Source organism: Sceloporus occidentalis, unplaced genomic scaffold (genome assembly GCF_023333645.1).
Source record: "Sceloporus occidentalis isolate IW3139 unplaced genomic scaffold, rSceOcc1.0.p SCAF_3, whole genome shotgun sequence".
In the NCBI taxonomy this organism is placed as follows: Eukaryota; Metazoa; Chordata; class Lepidosauria; order Squamata; family Phrynosomatidae; genus Sceloporus; species Sceloporus occidentalis.
In genome coordinates this window covers 135,241,635-135,262,836 of record NW_028316983.1, presented here as the reverse complement: position 1 = coordinate 135,262,836, position 21,202 = coordinate 135,241,635, and the positions used below count along the sequence as shown (strand labels likewise).

The following is a 21,202-nucleotide window of genomic DNA, read 5'->3' as shown; positions in this document are numbered from 1 at the left end:
ATAGAGCGAGAGTATAATGATATTCTGTCTTACCAGACCTCCATCTAGAACAGTATAGTTCCTTCTGGCTGTCAGTCAGGATGAATCGAAGTTATTTTGCCACCAGAATCAAATGAATAATGCATCTCATTTCATGTACATATGCTGACCAAATTACAAGTTTAATTTTGTTGTTGTTGTTGTTGTGGTGCGCCCTCAAGTTGTTTCCAACTTATAATGACTCTAAGGAGAACACGTCATGAGGTTTTATTAGTTTCTCCAGAGGAGGTTTGCCATTGCCATACTGATGTTTAAACAGTATGCCTTGCCCAAGTTCACCCAGTGGGTTTTCATGACCAAGCTGAGATTCAAACCCTGGTCTCTAGAGTCATAGGCCAGTTCTCAAGCCACCAGACCACACTGGCTCTTAGTTTGATGCAAAACACTAGGTTTGTGAGTGTAGGCAGGCCCTGCTACGTGCACAGTTCTATCTTCTCACTGCTATTCCTGTCCCCTGGGGCAGCTACTTCAATCAGTCTAATAGTAAGACCAGTCTTGATAGCAGCACCTCCCCAAGACTGCAGGCATGGATCTTACAAAAGTTACTTTTTTGGACTGCAGCTGCAAGAATCTCCCAGCCAGTCTGGCCACCAACCATTCCAACTGGATTATTCTAGGCATTGTAATCCAAAAAGTAACTTCTCCAAGCTCTGTCTTTTGAGGCTGCTACTTGATCTTTTTGAAGATTAGCAGTGCCTAGGATTGAGGCAGATTTTCTGCATGAAAACAGAGCTATAGGTCAGTGATGGTGAACCTTTTAGAGGCCGAGTGCCCAAACTGCAACCCAAAACCCACTTATTTATTGCAAAGTGGCATGTCCCTCTGGCTTTCTAGTAACAAACTCTGGCAAACTCTGTGCTGGAATGATGGCACATGTACCCACAGAGAAGGCTCTGAGTGCCACCTCTGACACGCGTGCCATAGGTTCGCCATCACTGCTATAGGTCTTCCCTTTCGGTACTGAACAGAACAGAGTAGCTCCTTTCTTCCACAGAGCTGGAGCCCTGGGCTGAAATGAACATCTTCTGATTACATACTTGGAGCTGGATAGAGTTTCACAAATTGAGCTGCTGTTTTGCTTTCCTGGAGGCTGCTAAAAAGTCACTGTTTCTGGCAACATTGTTTCTGTCATCAACTCACTACCGTGGCTAATCTAATAAAGCTACAGCACCAGTGCTGTGAGAAACATGTGCAGAAACATGGAATCTGCAACTGCCTTTTGGTTATAGTAAGGTCTAAGAGCATAACTGGTGGTGAATGTGGCCCTGCAAACAGTGGTGCCTCTGCCCTGGGTGTCACACAGTGGAGGTGCACCTGGCCCTCTCCCACAGTGCATCTGCTTTGTCCTACTCATAAGTAGGATGATGCAGCAACAGAGAGGTGGAACGGGGGACCAGCCCTCTGCATCAGTCCCTCTTCTTCATCGTACTCACAGCAGCAGTATAAGAAGGACCGACTGTACTACAGTGAATTTCTTTCAGGAAGAGAAGGAATGCAGTTTAATAGATGATAAAACTTATTGCAAGATAATTTTATATTATTTTTGTGTACTATATTTCATCATCAGCCTCCATATCTACTATACAGTCAGACCTTCTTATATATGGATTCAAGCATCCATGGTTTGAAAATGTTAAAAAAAAGTATAAATTTCAAATATCAAACCTTGATTTTTCATTTTTTAAAAGGGACGCCATTTTGCTATGTCATTATATTTAATGGGACTTGAGCATACACAGATTTTGTTATACACGGGGGATCTTGGAACCAAACCCCAGCGTATAACAAGGGTCCACTGTATCGGCTATATGATCATAAGTAGTTACCTGGATTCAGGTCATTGCTAGGTTGGGGCCAATGAGGCCCTAGCCCCAACTCTGTTTCCCAGGGCCCTGAATCCATATCTACATATATAATGTAGACATATATTAGCATATACAGTTTTTATGCACATTTGTATTCTGTTTGCTTGGTCTTCAGGTATTTTAAATGCCTAGAAGTGTCACACAGTTGCCGTGGCAAGTTTGGAAAGAGAAATGTCTGTGCACATGCTTGTCTTTGTACCTAGAGAGACATCTGTACCATTATGTATTCTGATTTCATATGTTGACTGATTGCAGAATATGAGATTGTGACAGCATATGAAGTAGACCAAAAGGGGGATTATGTAAGTCATGCAGTTGCACATCATGAAAGGAGAAAGAGATCAACATCAGAAAGAAGAAAGGACTCACTGCACCTCCGTTTCCATGGGTTTGGCCATGACTTCCAGCTTGACCTTAAGACTTCTGATTTTCTTGTGGCCCCTGGATTTACAATACAGACACTGGGCAAGGGACGAACCAAGTCACTACATACATACCCTTCAGAAGACTTTTGCTTTTATCAAGGAGTCTTGCGATTGCACAAAAATTCATCCGTAGCACTTTCAACATGTGGAGGCTTGGTAAGTAGAGATGCAACCAGTACTGTAGCCTTTTTCATAAAGAATATACACATATACACAGTGGGGTAGAGAATGAAAGGGAGGAATATGATGGCTTTTGTTACAATAAAATTCAAGTTGGATGTAAAAGGTGATATTCAGATGAAACATCTGTTGAAGTTCTTATAGAAGGACTCTTCTTGTGTTATAGATAAATCTCATTAATTCAACAAGTCTGTTCTAATTGGGGTTAATAATAGGATTGTTGCCATTTTTAAGGGATTTGTTAATAATGGCAAGAATCCTGCTGAGGATCTACTTCTTCATAAATGAACTTAGATCTACGATAATTAGTATCCAGTAAGGAGCTGCTATTACATTACTATGTAAGGGGGCTGACATAGTGCATGCTGGGACCGATGCACATTGGCACCAATGCACATCAGTTCCATTGTGCATTGAGACACCAGCTACGGAGTACCAATGCAAATCAGTAATAAGCATTAGGACACTTGCTAGAGTCCTTTTAAATATTTTTGCAATTCACTAACAGGGTTTCTTAGAGCTTCTGCTACATAACTAAATCATAGAATTACATATTGTTGACTATGATAGAGGATTGTAGCCAATATGCTGAACTCTGCTCACACATTTCTCCAAACTTCTATGTTGCATGAAAAAGGTGGTCGTTTTCACTGTATCTTTCATGTGGGAACAAGAATGTTGGTAGAATATGAAAGGTTGGGCACTTAGATAATTGTTCACATTATGCAGTGGCTGAGGGGTGTGTGTGTTCATGGTACAGCACAGAGACAAATCTTTATGTCAGTGTCTGGTACTCTGTAGCTTCACCTAGACTATATGCTTCTAGAAATGCCCATGGGGCATTAACTTTTTTAAAAAAGTGAAAAGAAATCTTCACTTTAAAAATGTACATCTGTCCAGCATGCACCACCATTCCATAGTCAGATCACTTCCAGATATAATATTTTACCATGGGCATTCCAAGAAATATTCTAGGTTGAGAGGCTAAAGCATGTAACTCTCTTGACAATCTTCCGATTCTCCCTACCAGGGGAGGGGGGGGGGTGTTGAGGGCATTTTCCCGACGAATGAGAATTATCTTCATTCTAGCATTGCAGGAAATTAAATCTTTGGTTCAGCATTTAGAAATACAGTTTAGACATTCAAAGAAAAGCAGCAGGCAAGACAGCAAGGGAGTGTAAACAAAGCATATATAACAGTTTCAGGTGAAAACAACAGTGTATCACTCTCTGCAGTGCTATAAATTGGGAAACAAGGGGACAATTTCATTTGGGTGGGTAGAATTTTTATTCAGGCCCTTAGCTATACCTCTGCTCCCAACTAATTCAGAATAAAAACAAATATGGTAACAGCACGTCTACCAATTTCACTGAGAATTCCCTTCACTGTCTTTGGAATGACTTTCCTTCCTGGTGCAAGGTCCCTAAAAAAACAAACTTGATTGACAGTATTTCAACATCACTAGCCTCTAGTCATGACTGCTGGGCTGTGTTGACTTAGATATAACCCAACTAAACCAGAAAATGGTTATTTGTTCTGTTTCCTCACCTCTGTGTCCATGAAGTTATAAAGCCTGTCTTGTTGCTATATAATCTGGGAAGTGTCCCTCACCGTAGAAGCCAAGAGTATGGCCTAAGTTGTTAAGAGTGAAACTTTAGTGAAACTGGCTTTAATTTTTTACAAATGAATGATTCAATGACTTACCAATATATTTAGCTGTTGAATAACATGATGTTTACTAATTAGAGTGCCAGGAATGATGTTATCTTTGATTTGATCTAAATCTTGATCCCACCCAATGGTCTCTTTGTCATGTCACAAGTCATATTTTTCAGTCAGAGGTGTCCATATTTTACTCCATTAAAAACTTACTAAAATGCTGCATTTAAATCAGAAAAAAAGATATCTGGGTGATTTATTGTGTGTTTTCAACTTTCATGACTAAAAACATAGCTAAGTACTGATAAGCATGCTAAAAGCAGAAAACAGTAATGGAGGCAAGCTGCACATGCTCTAAGATTTTCAACTGTTTATTAGTTTTTGTTTTTGTTTTCTTTGTGGGTTTTTTTAAGCCCAATGCATTTTGGCCTTTTGGAGAAAAGGCCTTCTTCAGGGGCCTTCAGCAGAAATCAGTCTCCAAAACACAGGAACATTGATTATAAAACACTAATTAAACAGTTTACTATCTCAGAGCACATGGAGTGCTGGTCTGTATTGGGCCTCAGACTCTGCCCTTAATACAAGAGCTCTCATGCAGGGGTAGTAGAACTGAAGTGACTCCCCTATTCCTAACCTCTACATATTCCAGATCCCATTCACACAGCAGTTCATCCTGTATTCACGTTGCAGTACCTTGCAAAATAGGAGATACAGCAGTGACAGCTGGTGGCTCCCATGTCCATGGGGCAGTGTCTAAACCTCTGGGTTTTAGTCTGAACTTTAAAGGAACTTCAAAAATAGATCCAGTGCTTTAGATAGCATCTTTAAAGTGAAAACCAAAATCCAATGTGAATTCATTGCCTTGATGACATTTGAATCACCACTCATACAGAGCCAATATGCATCTGTCTGTCTAGAAACAGGATCTTGAAGCCAGAAGTGGTGCTAGTGAGCCTCCACTCCCACCTCTGTCTCTCCTTTGTACACCTGGCAGCCATCTGCTCAGGTTTTCACTATTAGCCACTATTAATCTCCCCCCCCCCCTCCATGGGATGCTTTGGGGCCCTAAAATCATTTGGACAGGCCAATGCTACATTGGCCTCAGGTTCATACACACATTTTTTCAACTTGAGTTCTCAGCCCTTGATGATTGGCTCTAGCTGTGCAACACAAAGTGAGAAACTGGCAAAGTCTCCAGTTCCTTCTGAAATTCTGTATTATGTCAAGGATGAAATTCTGCTTTTTCCCAAGCTTGAAATTTTGGAAAAGTGCAAATCTCATGCCTGAAACTTTGCTGGGCTTTGGGGAGAAGCATCAATGATTCTGAATGACTTCTTGCTTTCTTTTGCTTTCTATCCACCCACTCTATCTCTTGTGGAATGTTTAAGATTGTCCACAAATCAGAGCTTGGACAAATTGCTTTTTAGATTATAGCTCCCAGAAGCCCCATGGCCATGTTGGCTGGGAGATTCTGGGAGCTGTGGTTCAAAAGAGTGACTTTTACAAGATAAAGAATAAATGCATCCCAAAGGTAGGAATGCCTTCCAACGATCTTGGAGAATTAGTGCCCAGGCAGAGTGCTAGGACAGCTGATACAATTCTGTGGAGGGCAGTTCCTTATATGTGTGTGATGACCCATCCACACAGGTAAATCACTATTTGCAATTCTAGTTCCATGTAGCCACAGTCCTGCTCTATCCTAAAATGTATTCAGATGATCTATTTTTCAGAATTGGCAGTAAAGCCAGCTGATGTCATTTTGAGGCATAGTTGTGGAAGGGTTCATTCCCCTGAATTGATTGCAGGAACTAAAACACCTTTGCATTAAGGAAGTTTGTATGTCAGATACTGTTTTCTTTCACTGGAAACTGCAAAACAACTTAATTGAAAGGGACTCCTTTTTGGAATGATCATGTTATATAGTACATCACATGGATTTAATACAAACGTGTTAAATTCAGAGATATATGAGCATTTCCTTGTATATCCCAAAAGAGCTTGATACTTTGTGCAAGCTCCAAGTGAGCAAATGTAAAACACATGAAGGAATTGGAGTTCTGCTGCTGCTGCCCATGCCTACTTTTCTGTCCTCCTGCCATAGTGGTGACCGGAATCTTCCTTCCATGTTGGTGCAGTGGTAAAGCCATTGAAAGAGTTATTCTAATTAAAGGAGCTGCCCAAGGTGCTGGCCTCATCCCCAAAACAAGTTTGTACCTTGGATAACTTCTTTAAAGCTCATGTTGTCTCCAAGAGCCACACTAAATTGTTTCTGTGTGTACATGTCATGTCTTCAAGTTTACATGGCATAGATTAAAGGGAATACAGCAGTAGCAGAGGAGTTTCAACTCCATGGAGCGATCTTTTCCCATCATGGACCACACTGGGACTATCTAGCATAACAACCCTGTTAGGAAAGTAGCATCCTATTTGCATCTATTTCTGCTCATAATGCCTACCATTTGCACAAATATATCCCACAAAAAAGCATCACTTGCATTTGAGTTAATTTGCTCTTGCATTTGAGTTAATTTGCTTCCATTTTTCCATGGTTAGCTCTGGTGGGGATGACAGTGAATTCACACTATTCTGTTCACACAGAAGCATGTGAGAAAATGTTTGCGTGGTAGAGTGCAGCACAGCATTTTGGGAAATGGGTTCCCCACCCTACTCATGGAACCTCATTGCTGTGTTCATTCTGGAATTGATTTTGTCCTAACAAGAATCTGGGTTCAGGTCTACTTTTTCCTTCATCTATAAATCATAATTATTTTTTGCCTGGATATAAAAATCTGTGATTTGAGATTACCCTGATTTTCCCCACATCACCACCTTTTGGGGAGTGTGATTGCCAGTCACAGTGGTGTGTTGAAATCCTTTGTGCTGTGTTTTGTAAGTTGATATGGCAACACAATAACAAGTAGGAGGCTTTCTATTAAGAGGTAGGATTTGGATACCCCAGGAGTTACTACATGCTTGACCCAGAGGGCAAATGAGCACTTGGCCTTATGTTAGGAAATATAAAATCATAATTTTATAGTGGTGGAAAAGACCTATTAGCTCATCCAGTCTCTTTTTTTGCCAAATGAGAATTGTTTCCTTTGGTACAACTTCTAGTGCTGTGATGAATTCCACTTGAGAATTCCCAAATGAATAGCTTACAACAATTTCCCCAGTGCTTAATATTAAACAGATTGATGTCTCATACTTTTAGCAATATTCCTGTCACACACACAAAAAGTGGTAGCTGGCAGGATTCCTCAATCTGGTGCCCTCCAGCTGTGCTGCACTAATGATCCCACCATATCCCAACCCCTTATGGCCAAAGATGATGATTCCCTTCAGGCTGAGAAAGGCTGCTGCAAAGCCGAGTACTGTATATACTCGACTATAAGTCGACTTAATGTATAAATCAAGGGCAGGTTTTGGGACCAACATTTTGGATTTTGCTATAACTCATGGATAAGTCGAGGGTAAAACATAGGGGTACATAATGAAGGGTGTAAAGGACAAAGCAAAGGGACACAGTGCCAAAAAACTTACAAAATTCCAACAGGCATCACTATTTGTGCTCATACTGGATGGATGAGAGAGTAGAAGGGAATCAGTGCTTTCAGTGCAGATTAAACTTTTCACACACACACACACACACACACACACACACGAGTTAAAGTACAGTACTTACGGTACATTGACCTGCGGATAAGTTTTTTGGGTCAAATTTTTAACCTAAATTTCTAGATTTATACATGAGTATATACAGTATGTTCCCAAATCCTAATATTGCTATGTAGCAGACAGTGATATAGAATGAAGGCAGAGAATAAGCATGTGGATAGGTGCAGAATACATTTTGCTAGATGTTCTGGAGTTTTTCAGCAGCTACCCTCTGTTTCTTCTTAACACACCGTACGCCCTTTTTCTCAGTTTGTCAATCAGAGGCTTGAACATAAAGGCCTTGAACATGGAGGACTACCAAATGGAATATAAGCCATTTGGCACCTAAAGAGTCATTAGGTTGTATTGAGATTGCAGAAACTGCAAATTGTGTGAGTCTGGCTTAGGTTTAGTTGAGTAGAAAAGCAGAAATTCCTTAATTTTTGGTATTCTCGTTAATTGATTTGGTGGGGATGAGAAAAATACCTAGAAAGATTTCATCAAGAGTAGTCTTCTCTAACTTAGTATCCTTCAGTACAATAACATCCAAAGTGCACAAAACAGTGATATCTTTGTAAAGTCAAAGGCTTTCCCAGCCGGCATCCATAGTTTTTTGTGGGTTCTTCGGGCTATGAGGCCCAAAGAGTTTATTCCTGACATTTTGGCAGCAGCTGTGGCTGGCATCTTCAGAGAATGCTGGAATGGAAGAGAGTGAGGTATATATACTGTTGGTTGAGAGGAGGGGGCTTGCATGCTAATCTGTGTATTGTTCCACCCCCCTCACCGTGGGTGGTTTGCACTTGCATTTGCTGGGTCCTGGTTTTGGTGTTTTTCAGGATTGGTAGCCAAATGTTATTTACTTTAAGTGTTTTTTCTTTCCTGTTAAAGTTGTCCATGTGTTTATGGATTTCAATGGCTTCCCTGTGCATTCTGACCTGATTATTGTTGGCAAGGTCCAGAATTTCAGTGTTTTCAAACAGCATTTTATGTCCAGGATGGTTTATAATGTGTTCTGCTACTGCTGATTTTTCTGGCTTTTCGGGCTATAGTGATAACTATAGTGATACCTTTATTGGACCAACCAGAATGCACAACATACCTGTTGCATGCTTTCAAAGCTTCTCTGGTTTCTTCATCAGGTAAAGGTATTATAAATCATACAAGAGAGAAAAAAATGACCATGTTAGTCATAGGCTTGCACTTTGTCAAAATGTTGTGGTTGTTGTTCTCAGGTCATATAGTATGCAGTGGCATTCATGCAAGCAGGCCTCTCCTCCTCCTGGCCATGTGGGTACTGGCCCAATAAAGATATCACTGTTTTGTGGATTTTGTATGTTATTATGCTTTGCTATAAGGCTGAGAAGGTTATTTTTTCTTGGATATGTTTTCAAGTACCCTTAAGTTATTTTGGAATACAACTCTCATCTTCACTAACCAGTATAACCAATCATGAGGTTGATTTTGGTTATGGGACTTGTATTTCGACACAGCTGGAAGGTTATGGAAGGTTGATATACAGCTATGTGAAATATTAAGTGTTTATCTGCATAGGAATTCCATCCGTAAAGGTCTCTCGTGGCCTACTAGGGAGGAATGTTTTAGCAATGGTGGTGTAAGATATAAATATAATGCCCAAACTCCCAAACGATATTCTCTCCCAAACCAATCAAGGACTACATTGTAAATGCTGCCTTTCTTCTCAGTGGAGAACAATGACAAAATGGCAGTACGTGTCCCCATACACACACACACTGCAGTGTGTGTATATGTCAATTTGATTACTTTTCACAGTTCATTTTAACTTGAGCATGCAAAATAACATCTTTGTCCAATATTGGTGTAATGCCTACTCCCTGTTACACCCTTTTCAAGCAAAGTGGCTGAAGAGGGTTTGTGTTTTAACAGAGTTTGAAGTAGATTTGCAGATCCTAGTTACAGGGGAACACAGGTCTGTTGAAGATCTAGTAATGCCCAGTCTCCTAACCATGGGTAAGAGACCCAGGATACTTCAGGATTCCTGTACTATTTTGCTCAGAATTATAGGGCATGAGTCTCATAACTTGGAAACATAAATCCTTTAAAGTATATTTCCCAGAATCCCCCAGTCAGTGTGGTGACTGGTACATATGATTACCATGCCAAATGTGTTTCCCAAATCTGATTAGTCTGTACATACTAGCTCCACCTACAATATTCTGGCAAGTACTAGCCCTACTGCCTAAGTCCTTACCCATTATCTGATGAGAGGAAAGGTCTGAAGAAGGCTTCTCTTTGTCCCAATTTGCTGTAAAGGCAGGGTATAAATAAAATGATGTATAGATGGTTGGATTGGTGGATGGATAGACCTTTGCATGCTCACAAAGCCTGATGAAGGAGAGTTCTCAGTCACATGGAAGCCTCCATTTGCATTCAAGTGAACATGAGTAGAAGGGAGGTCAGGAGTCTGAGTGGGCAAGGACATGGACCTTGAAGATGGAGGTGAAATGTATGGCCATATGCTCATTATACACACTTTGATGTATCTTGTTCTCTAGTAACACTTCCAAAACCCCTGGTTAGTGCTAGCCATAATTAAAATCTATGTAGATATAACCAGTGGTGGTTGATGGATTTTATGGCCATGGAATGGTGAATCAACTGAACGTTAGGAACTGTTTGAGTGACAGGCTTCAACATCTCAAAAACCTACTTTAAAGTTTGGCCTAAAATCTGAAGCAGATTCACTACTTCACTGACATAGAAGCCATCAGCTGCTACTGGATGGAACATAAATACCAGAGCCTGAGAAAGCTACATTTGAAAACTACAGCTCTCGGAATGCCCCAACTAACAAGGCCAATGGGGTGCTATAATCCCAAATGGTAATTTATGCAAGCTTTGCATTGAATCATTGTTAAAAATTTGCAAGTCAAAATGTGTTGATAGATTTACTTCAGAGGGGGAAAGTGGCTAGATTCTGATCTATGGAGCTTGCTTTTCTAATAACCGCTATATAGATTAAGGTGTGGTTAGAAGATTAGTGTGAAAAAAAGAGCTAGAAGTTTCCTGAAGGGTAATCTGAAGGTACTGGTTGAATTTCTAATTATGTCTTGTTTTTCTAGTCAGGCTTGATAAGGACACAGGAAGCTGATTACTTGCTGAAACCACTACCTCCAAATCTTGCACTTAAACATAACTACTCTGCACCTCATGGTCACCACTCTCATGTACTGTATAAGAGATCTACTGAGCCTCAGCTGGCAATTGATAATGAGATAACTGTGAATGATGAGAAGCAAAAGGAAGTGGATGCTCACAATAATGTTTTTGAAGAAACTCAGCAGCAGCAACAGCACAATTCCAAGCGGCAGCAAAAACAGCACTTTTGTGGGAGGCGCAAGAAATGTATGTAAGGACATAGTTTTTCCTCCCCCATTACTTGCACTCTCTGTGTACTATTGTTAAAATTGTTGGTTGCAGTTCAGTTGTGCTTTTTCAATAAGCACAAGTAAAAGCCAGGAGATAAAGATAAGATGAACTCTTTGTTCTTCTAATAATGGTGTACAGGAGATCTTTTTAGATGTGTGCCCTAAATAAATTGTGTGTCAGCTGTACAAGAAAACATTTTGGACAGCTTAAACCTATCCCTATGTTTTATGCAAACACTGCTTCACATTTGGAAGTCTTTTGTTCCTAAAGTTCCTGTGTTCCATAACTGTATGAGAACAGTCATTTGGGTGAACATCTCTTGATGTGCATCATCTCTGGCCTTTGCTTGCCAGTTTTGTTGTGGCCTTTTGGAAAATTAGACTTACTTACAAGCACAGGCTCATGTCTGTCTCTACCTAAACATCTTTGGCACAACTGAACCAAAATTAAGCATTCCAAAATCCTGCTGATTTAAACAAGAAAGATGTACGTTCATACTAATACACCAGCTGAGGCCTATAGGACTTAAAATACCTAATAATGATGGGACTGTGACAAAAATGTCTAAGTTTTCTTTATTTAAATTGGTGCATCAACTAAGTATTTACATGTCTCCTGTTTAAAACAGTAGGGTATGGATGGGCTTAATTTTGACTAAATTTTGCCCTTTGTTTTTATGCTCTTCATATTTTTATTGTGGCAACCTCCAACTGTGCTTTTGGCTTATTTTGTAATCTTATTGTTCTCAATATTTCAAAATGTTTGGAAACTTTTTTGCATAGCTCACTAAAAGTGGGGTTACTGTGAGAGTACATATCAGTTTCTGTGCACATAACCTAAGCACACCCCAACATGGGTGTGTCATTGCACTACTAGATGTGATTTCTGCTTTTCCATGGCTCCGATCAGATCCTGATCCAATTAACATCTGTAAATGGAAAAGCAATTCACATAGGCTTGACTGATGATGTACAGTGTAGTAAATGTTCAAAGCAGAGGGGTGGGCCAATGCCATCAGGCCTCCCCAAAGAAACTGAGCCCTTCCCAGAAGGCATCTGGCTCCATCCTCCACTCCCTTCCCCTTTTGTGTCATGTCTTCTTAGATTGTAAGCCTGAGGACAGGGAACTGTCTAATTAAAAGATTGTATGTACAGTGCTGTGTAAATTTACAGCGCTATATAAATAAAGCTTAATAATAATAATAATAAATAAATAAATAAATAAATAAATAAATAAAAGTTCAAATGGAAGAAACAAATGTAAAGAACTAGAATGGTACACAGATGTAGCCACACATGCAAGGTTGCATATATTCCTCAATAAAATGAATACTCTACATTCTGATGGTGTGTTCTTGTTACACATACCTGCTCCTTTCCAGGGTTGCAAACCTCTAAGGTATCAGCCTTTCCCAACTCTCTTAATGAGATCCTTAACTCAAGTTAGGGAATGTGTGCCTCCCAAATGTTGTTGGATTGCAGCTGTCACAACCCAGTGGTGAGGCATAACTGGAGTTGAAGTCTGTGCCCCCCATTTGTGCTATAACTGGATGTGTTGAGAAGTGACTTGGGACTGTTTACATGGAAAACAGATACTCTGTCACTGAATTATAATTTTGATCATATCTTGGTTTATATGAATAGTTCTTAGTCTAGTTCTAATCTAGCTCACACAAGTTAAACTATTGATTTGGTTTTATCTCTCTTTCACATATACAGTTTTGTTTTGACTTGGACATCTCCTGTCTTGGTTTTTGCAGATATGCCCCAGCCTCCAGCTGGAGACACCTATATCTTACCAGATGAATATAAATTCCTGCTGCGAAACAAACGATCTCTTCTGAAGGCCCACAAGAACAAAGAGCTGAATGTTGAGACTTTAGTGGTGGTTGACAAAAAAATGATGCAAAACCATGGCCATGACAACATTACGACTTATGTCTTAACTATACTCAATATGGTATGATGATTCTGCTTCTTAAGATGTGTTGGTCAGTAAAATATGTTTACAAAATCAGATTATGATACTAAAGGCCATTATAACTTGAACTATTAATTTGTCTCCTTAATTATTTCTATGTTTCCCCTTCACAATGTGGGAAGACATAGTCAAATTAAATCAAATGGTTCACTTACAACCAATAGTCATTAAATGCATAGAGGAAGGATGTGTTTTATACCCAAATACAGGCTAGAGGGAAATTCAATTTTGTTTATCATAATACTGAATTAATTTACACTTAATTCTTTGGGCAGCTAGAGTAGGAGTAGGCATTATATGGCTGTTCATTGTTGATTTGATTGCAAGTCACATCATCCTTCACCATTAGGTGACATGGAAGATCAGCAAACATTTCCTTTAAAAAACCTTCTCCTTGGAAAAGAGTAAAAAAGGTGATGCAACACATGGGAGATTATTGCACAACCATTTTTGCCCTGGTGGCTGTGTATGGGATGGAACGGGGGGGGGGGGATATCACATAGCAAATGTATATAGTCAGCACCCCCCCCCCCCCCATCCACAGGATTCAACTATCCATGACTTGAAAATATTCAAAACAAAATTCCAGATAGCAAAGCTTGATTTTTTGTGGGTTTTTCGGGTTATGTGGCCATGTTCTAGAAGAGTTTCTTCCCGACGTTTCGCCAGCATCTGTGGCTAGCATCTAAGGAGAATGCTTGCCTGGATATATATTGTGTGACCTGGAAAGGCAGGAGTGATTTATATGTGTATTGTTCTCTTGTTAATGGCAGGCCTCAATACATACATAGCTCGAAAAACCCACAAAAAACTATGGATGTCGGCCATGAAAGCCTTCGACTTCACATTAGCAAACCTTGATTTTGCCACTTTTATATATGGGAGACCATTTTGCTACACTTTTGTATATAATGGGACTTGAGCTTTCATGGATTTTGTTATCCATGGGGGTCCTGGAACCAATCTTCATTGGATAACCCAGAGCTCACTGTATTCTCTTCCAGTTCCCTTTTGGCACAAGTATATAAGTGACAATTGGCACAAACCTTAACATATCCCTTCTCTGAATATGCCAAAGGCCATCACTCAAAATCACAATGCAGTAAATGCTTTGTTCATATCCCAGATGGGTGTTCCCCTGAAAAGGATCAGGGAGGCCCACACTCAAACATCCAAACCTGGCAAAATTGTACAGTCTGAGAAAACTTAACATTCTGTAACTTTATGTGTCAGTAAATTTGTTAGTCTTTAAGGCCCCATCAGTTGTTTTTGCTTGCTGATAGTAACAGATTTTTATTATTTATGTATTTTATTTTATTTTTTAAAGAAAACCTGTATCTCTCAGTCTAGCCAAAATCAAACACCTCTATCCAATCTAGAGAGAATGCTGGGAGGAAAATATCATTTGCGCATTTCCTGGGTTACAAAGTGTGTGTGGGTGTGTGTGCATGAGCATTACTGATGGAATGCTTTGTGATGATGTATAAACCCAAATTCATGCTTTTCAAGTTATCCCTTCTGATATGTTTTCAGTGAGAGACCATGACACAACAGAGTCCCTAATGCACATAAAAGAACTGTGTTCAAGTTTCACTTGAACAAATCACTTTCAGTCTAATCCACATCACAGAATTACTATGAGGCTCCAGGGAGGGAGGAAGAACCATGCTTGATTCACTTAGCTAGATAGAAGCATAATAATAAATAGCAAAATAGATATATGTTTTCTAACAAACAAAACTATGCAAAGATAAACTGGTAATAAACAGCAACTGCAGCGTTTATATTCTTCGTGCTTTGTTGCATGTTTGGGTTAGTTAATCTCTGCAACATGGAAGTAAAAAAGGATGAATATCAACCTCAAATGCTCTCTTGATGGCTGCAGATTGTTTTACATCCTATTGATCCTATTTTGACACAGTAGACCTATTTTGAAGCGAGCTTCACACAAGCTAATTAGGTATGATCTGGCCAGAGCTAAGTACATTTAAGTCCCTTTGCTTTCACAGAGAAAGTTAAACATGTGCTCCAGAGGTAGCCAAATGACCAAAACTGAGCAGACAACCATGTCAGGTGCAAAAAAGGCCACGATTCCTGTTTCTGCTGTATAAATATTTCCAAGTGCCTGCTATTTGAAGACCACATAAAGACAGGTTGGCAGGGGTTCATCAGGTGATATCACTACATTCTATGGAACAAGACCAAGAGCAGATGTCTATCCAGATGTTCTGGCCATAACTCTCACCTCCCTTAGAACTGGGGATGCTCTGTGGTGCTAATGAGAGCTGTAGGCGAAACATTTGTTAGCCAATGGTTCCCCACCTCAGCCTAGAGTTTTCGGAGCACATTGGCTACACAAGGTATTAACTGTGGTAGGAAGAATACAACCCTCCAGATGTTACTGAACTCCATCTCAAGCATTACTCACAACTGCAATACTAGCTAGGACTCATGGAAGCTTCAGTCTAATAGCATCTTTGTCCACCCCTGGTGTAGACATAATTGAAAAGACCAAGAAGTGGTAAGGCATTTTAAATAAGAAAATAGCATCTTGGTACACTCTTAAACCTTTAATGTACTTTTATCAATTCTGCTTAATAAGCAATAAGTTACAGCTGTAAATAGCAAAATTTTAGTTTTCCAGGAGCCCTTGACATGTTCTAGACTTATTTAACTCTCCTTTTGAAATCAGTGGGATATAACTTTGGTTAGATTGTGCTGCGTTGTTTTTAATTTGTATCTTTTTATCATGGCTAAGGAAATATCTTTGTATATTTGTATCATAATAATAATTAATAATAATTTGTTTTATTTATATACCGTTATTCCAAAGATCATAGTGGTGAACAGCAAGTAAGCTAATTAGCAAGTAAGCTAATTTGCCCCCAACAGTCTGGGTACTCATTTTAGCGACCTCGGAAGGATGCAAGGCCTGAGTCGAGCTTGGGCCCTTTTGCTGGTCTTGAACTCGCAACCTTGTGGTTTTGAGTGAATGGCTGCAGTACAGGCATTTAACCACTGCGCCACCAGGGCTCATGGGTAATATCTTTGTATCACGGGTAAGCAAAAACAACAAAGGCGCATCTTAAAGACTAAAAACCTTTGAAGTATCATGGGCTAGATGTTTAAATTAAAAATACTTTTGTTGGGCATATTTTTAGGCGTCTTTCAATTGATATCTTGTGACATTGTTTTTAAATTAATTCAAACAGTGATACACTCGTCCCTGCACATCTACAGCTTTGACTTTTGCTGATATGATTATTCACAGATTTTATTAATATGTTTTCTCTAGGAATCTCTAGGTCCTCCAGCAGAACTCTATGGTCAATTTTAACCAAAAGTCACACTGAAGGACCTAGAGATCCTAGAGAGAACTCTCCACTAGGCATGTGTAGCTCCTCCAGTGCAATTCTGTGGTCAATGTCTGGCAGATGTTGACCACAGAGTTGCACTGGAGGACCTAGAGATTCCTAGAGAGGTGTTCTCTCAGGTAAAAACATAGTGTTTTTGTTATTTGCTGTTCTTCTTCATTGTGGTGGTCATTCACTGTACCCCTAACCCCAGCAGATGTGGAGCATTGAGTGTATTCAAGTTCTTGTACACAGGAGAGCATGGCACTGTCTTAATAGGCTCCAAGAGCTTAATTTTTGTATTTTCCTTCAGGTTTCTGCTTTGTTTAGAGATGGAACAATTGGAGGCAATATTAACATTGCAGTTGTTGGCTTGATACTTTTGGAAGAAGATCAGGTACTGTATAATCAATATGATATTAAATTTTATGTAGTGGATTAATTAGACTTTTAAAACTGCTAAAGGGGCATGAATCCACGGTAGAGCATATGCTTGCATGCATAGGTTCAATTCCAGGTAGCAGGCATTGAGAAAAACCTCTGCCTGGAATTCTCTTTGGAGAGCTACAGTATTGATAGATATGGCATGACTTAACAATGGTAGCTTCCTATATATGTTCAGAGAAATATCTTCCCTCCCCCTCCCTATTTTCTTCACACATTCTTTAATTTCGTTAGTGAGGGAGAATGACCACATGGATCGAAGCAGAGTGATGTAGCGCAGCCAGGAGATTGGGTTTGAAGGGCAGCAGCCATGTGGGTTAAGGAAGTCAGCATTTGACCAAATCAGTGAGACTAGAGAGATCAGAATTTTTCACTACCACCAGCAGTTACAACTGTACTGACTTGTGCATTCAAGTCTACTGTCTTTTTATTTATTTTTCCCCTTCCTTTTTTGTTTTTGAATTGACTGCAAGCCCCTCTGATGCAGAAGGCTCTGCTAGCAATGTAATGCTTCATTTTATGTGCTGAGCGATTGGGGATCCTTAAGTGACAGCTTAATTACACTGGATGTTTAGTTTTTCATGGTTGGACCATGTCCAACTTGAAAAGAGTAGGAAGAGTAATCTTTTGATCTTACACCTGTGACATAATTTTCTTTTACTTCCCTGGCTCAGAATTGCTGCTCTTCTAAACCTTTTGCTCACTGTTCTGTTGTTTTTTCTCCATCCTTATTCAGTAAGAGGTGCTGAAAGCATAAATCTATCTAGCTAAAGGAATGATCTAACCATACATGTTATGAACACACATTTTAGTTGATTAATCACTTAGACTGAGAGACAGCCATAGCAAGTTTTATTTGATACTATAAACTTTGTCAGGAGTCAAATCAGACCTTTCCAAATGTCTCCAAGGTTTGGTTTGTGTCAGAGAAGAGCAAAAGTGACAGGTAGGGAATAATAATACATTCAGAGACAATATGGGTCAGATCCAATATGGTTCATCTGTTCATGATGTTAGGGACATACATCCCTTTTATCTTTATAAAAATAATTCAGAGTCTGGATTAATACTCTTCTCTAGCCTCCTTGGATAACTCTCAGTAATGAAACACAATGTGTTTTTGTGTGTTCACATAGATGCATTTGTCAAAGAAGCTAATGAAAAATCCCATTTTACACTGTGAGATTTCTCTGCTCCCACTCCAGCTCTAATTGTGAACTAGTGGTGCCTAATGTACATTTATGTTCTCATCTCCTTCAAAAGACATATCTAGCCAGCATAGTGGGACTTGGGTAGTAATGGATATCTGGATAGACATCTGAATCTTTTTCAGGTGAACGTTTTTCCAGAGCAAAACTGGGAGATTTTGCTGATTTGTACTATTGCTCCAGCCTACTCCAAGCTTCTAATGAAATCTACATTATCTCTGTTCATCAGACTTGCTGTAAACACCTTAGTTCTGTGTTTTTCTGGTAAAACAAATGGTTTTGTTTAAAAGGCCATTGATTTGCTCATGAGCTCCCTGTGTTCAGTATAACTAAAGTGAAATGAATTTCAGTAGTGAAGTGAAATTCAGTAGTGAAATGACAGCAGCACACTGAAATATTGTACTGCCCACAGTTATAAAACTTTTTTTCACATGAGAGAGGAAGCATATGTTGTTGTTGCTGTTGTTGTTTGTGGAATATAAAAACTAAGCTTGCTACTAACTACTTGCTTTTGCAGTCTCAATACACAGTAATAGGGTTGAATGCATATCAAGCCTAGAGTCTGGAAATAATGTCAGATACTGCCAGTAAGTCTTAAAAAGTTAATCTTGATTAACAAGGCACACTGTCAGAGCTTGGAAATAATTAGTTAAAATTACTAGTTAAAATAGTTAAATGCATTTACATGTTCATTTACTTCCTTCTTCCTCTGAGAATCTTAAGTAACAGGACAGTAACAGTAAGTAACAGGATTCCTATAAACAAAGGAATAGAGGTTATGCCTTGCTATTGAAGATGGGGGCATGATACTGTGCTGGCTTGTTGCATCTGAAAAAAGATAAGAAAATACAAATCTATGCATGTCTGCTGGGACAATGAATGCAAAGAGCTGGTGACAAGTCTCTGGAGGACTGGACTGGAGTGTAGGAGAGAGGAATGGAAGAAGGGAAGACCTCTAAAATACACCTACCTGTCCCTGCCTTGAACTACCTGGAATTCTCTTTCTCTCTCTCATTCTCTCTTTATTTTACCCTCCACATCTAAAGTTCTTTTTGTTTTTATGTGCCTTCAAGCCATTTTCACCTTACAGCAACCATAACATGAACTTATCACATCAGTTTCTTGGCAAGATTTGATCAGAGAGGGTTTGCCTTCGCCTTCCTCTGAAGGTGAGAGTGTGTGACTTATCCAGTGGGTTTCCATGACTGAGTGAGGATTCAAACCTGGTCTCCAGAGTCGTAGTCCAGTACTCAAACCACCACACCACACTGATTTAGATTAAAGTTCCTTAAGCCTTCAACAAGCTTGTAACTCATACTTTTTACAACCACTTCTTGATGTCGGAAAAGGCAAATTAAAAACTATAAAAACAACACCTTTACAGGAGCCAATAACAAAATAGGGTAATGATTGTAATCCTCTGGCAGGATTTAATGTTTTGAATTGATTGTATCAAAGCACCACATAAACTTAGGGTGCCATACAAATAAATGATAATAATAATAGCAATATTAATAGTCATCACAATCCATTGTGTTATTCTCTAATAATTCTATAGTTTCTTTAAAACTAATGACTGATTGATTGATTGATTGAACAGATGATTAATTATTTTTATTTTCCCAACATTAACAAGAAAAAAATAATTTTTCCCTTTTTTGCCATCAATATTAATGGATTATTTTAAAACCTCCTAGTTCTCATCTAGCCCCTGATAGTTTTCGAACCACTGATGCTCATTTATATATGGCAAAATAGCCTTTCTTAAAGTTTTATATTATCATGATCCTGATTCCATTCTGATGGGAGACCTTTGAAATCCCTGATGTTGGTTCTTTGGTTCCACAAGGTAGACAAAAGGCTCACTATCAAATGTGTGACATATATTTGTTTTTTTCTAAATTTATGATTTCATCTGTACTCATGTAAAAGTATTGTTGCTCCACTGTTCTTTGCTTTTCATAGTTTTCTTTACATTTTGATGTAGTTGCCACTGTGACAAATGCAAATTTAATTTGATGTTCCCATTAACCTGTGGTGGAACTTTCTTCTGTTTGACTCTTATATGTAGCCAGGGCTCATGATCAGTCACCATGCTGACCACACATTGAGCAGTTTCTGCCAATGGCAGTCTGGGCTGATGGGAAAAGATGGAAGCCGCCATGACCATGCCATTTTATTGACAGGCCTTGATATCTGTTCCTGGAAGAATGAGCCATGTGATACCTTGGGTGAGTCCTTAATCAGCAGGATAGCATTACCATCATCCCAGAATCATTGGCCCTAGTACCTTAAACTATGGCCTGTTACAGACTGCCAAAATAAAGCTGCTTCAGGTCTCTTTGGAGGTATGCTGTTTAAATGATGCATGCATCCTAAGAATCCAGAAGCTGCACTCCAGTGCTTAGGAATGGAGTGTGGCTTTGGCGCAACCTCCGGACTCTTAGGACCCATGCATCATTTAAATAGCATACCTCCAAAGAGACCCAAAGCAGCTTTATTTTGGCAGTCTGTAACAGGCCTATGTGACAAAACTGACTATATATCTCAATCCAGCATCTGGCTTGACAAGCATGTGTCATGGTTACTATTCAGCCACAAAAGGGCTCTGGCCCCAACCAGGCCCTATTGAGCAGAATTGCCACCATCATTCCAGCTTCCATAAATGGAGAAAGAGATATAAAGCAAGGAGTCATCTTTTGCAACAGAACTTGCTGGTAGACTATAAGGGGGTCATGGGAACTGAGCATTTTCTTATTTTCCTCTGATTGTATATATGATACTGAATTTATCAGGACCCATACCCTGTATTTCCAACATTCATGCTCTTAGTGTCATTGTTTATATAGCAAAATATAATTATTCATGACACAAGATGGAGGTTTCAACAGGTTTGGGAGAATCTCAAGTGTTGTTAAATGAACACAATAGCATCTTTTGAGGTGGGGATATTTTAATTGGAAGACCCCCCAAAAAAATCATATCAG

The 21,202-nt window shown here is 39.4% G+C and overlaps 1 protein-coding gene across 1 annotated transcript in view; it reads left to right on the top strand.

Annotated features, from left to right (window-relative positions):
* Window positions 1–21,202, top strand: part of ADAMTS16 (ADAM metallopeptidase with thrombospondin type 1 motif 16) — a 92,839-nt gene that overhangs the window by 4,013 nt on the left and 67,624 nt on the right. The window contains exons 3-7 of the mRNA XM_089516395.1: window positions 2,160–2,485; window positions 10,924–11,206; window positions 12,990–13,189; window positions 16,877–16,960; window positions 20,287–20,446. Of these exons, the coding sequence (XP_089372521.1) occupies window positions 2,160–2,485; window positions 10,924–11,206; window positions 12,990–13,189; window positions 16,877–16,960; window positions 20,287–20,446 (1,053 nt within the window). The remainder of the gene's footprint in view (window positions 1–2,159; window positions 2,486–10,923; window positions 11,207–12,989; window positions 13,190–16,876; window positions 16,961–20,286; window positions 20,447–21,202) is intronic.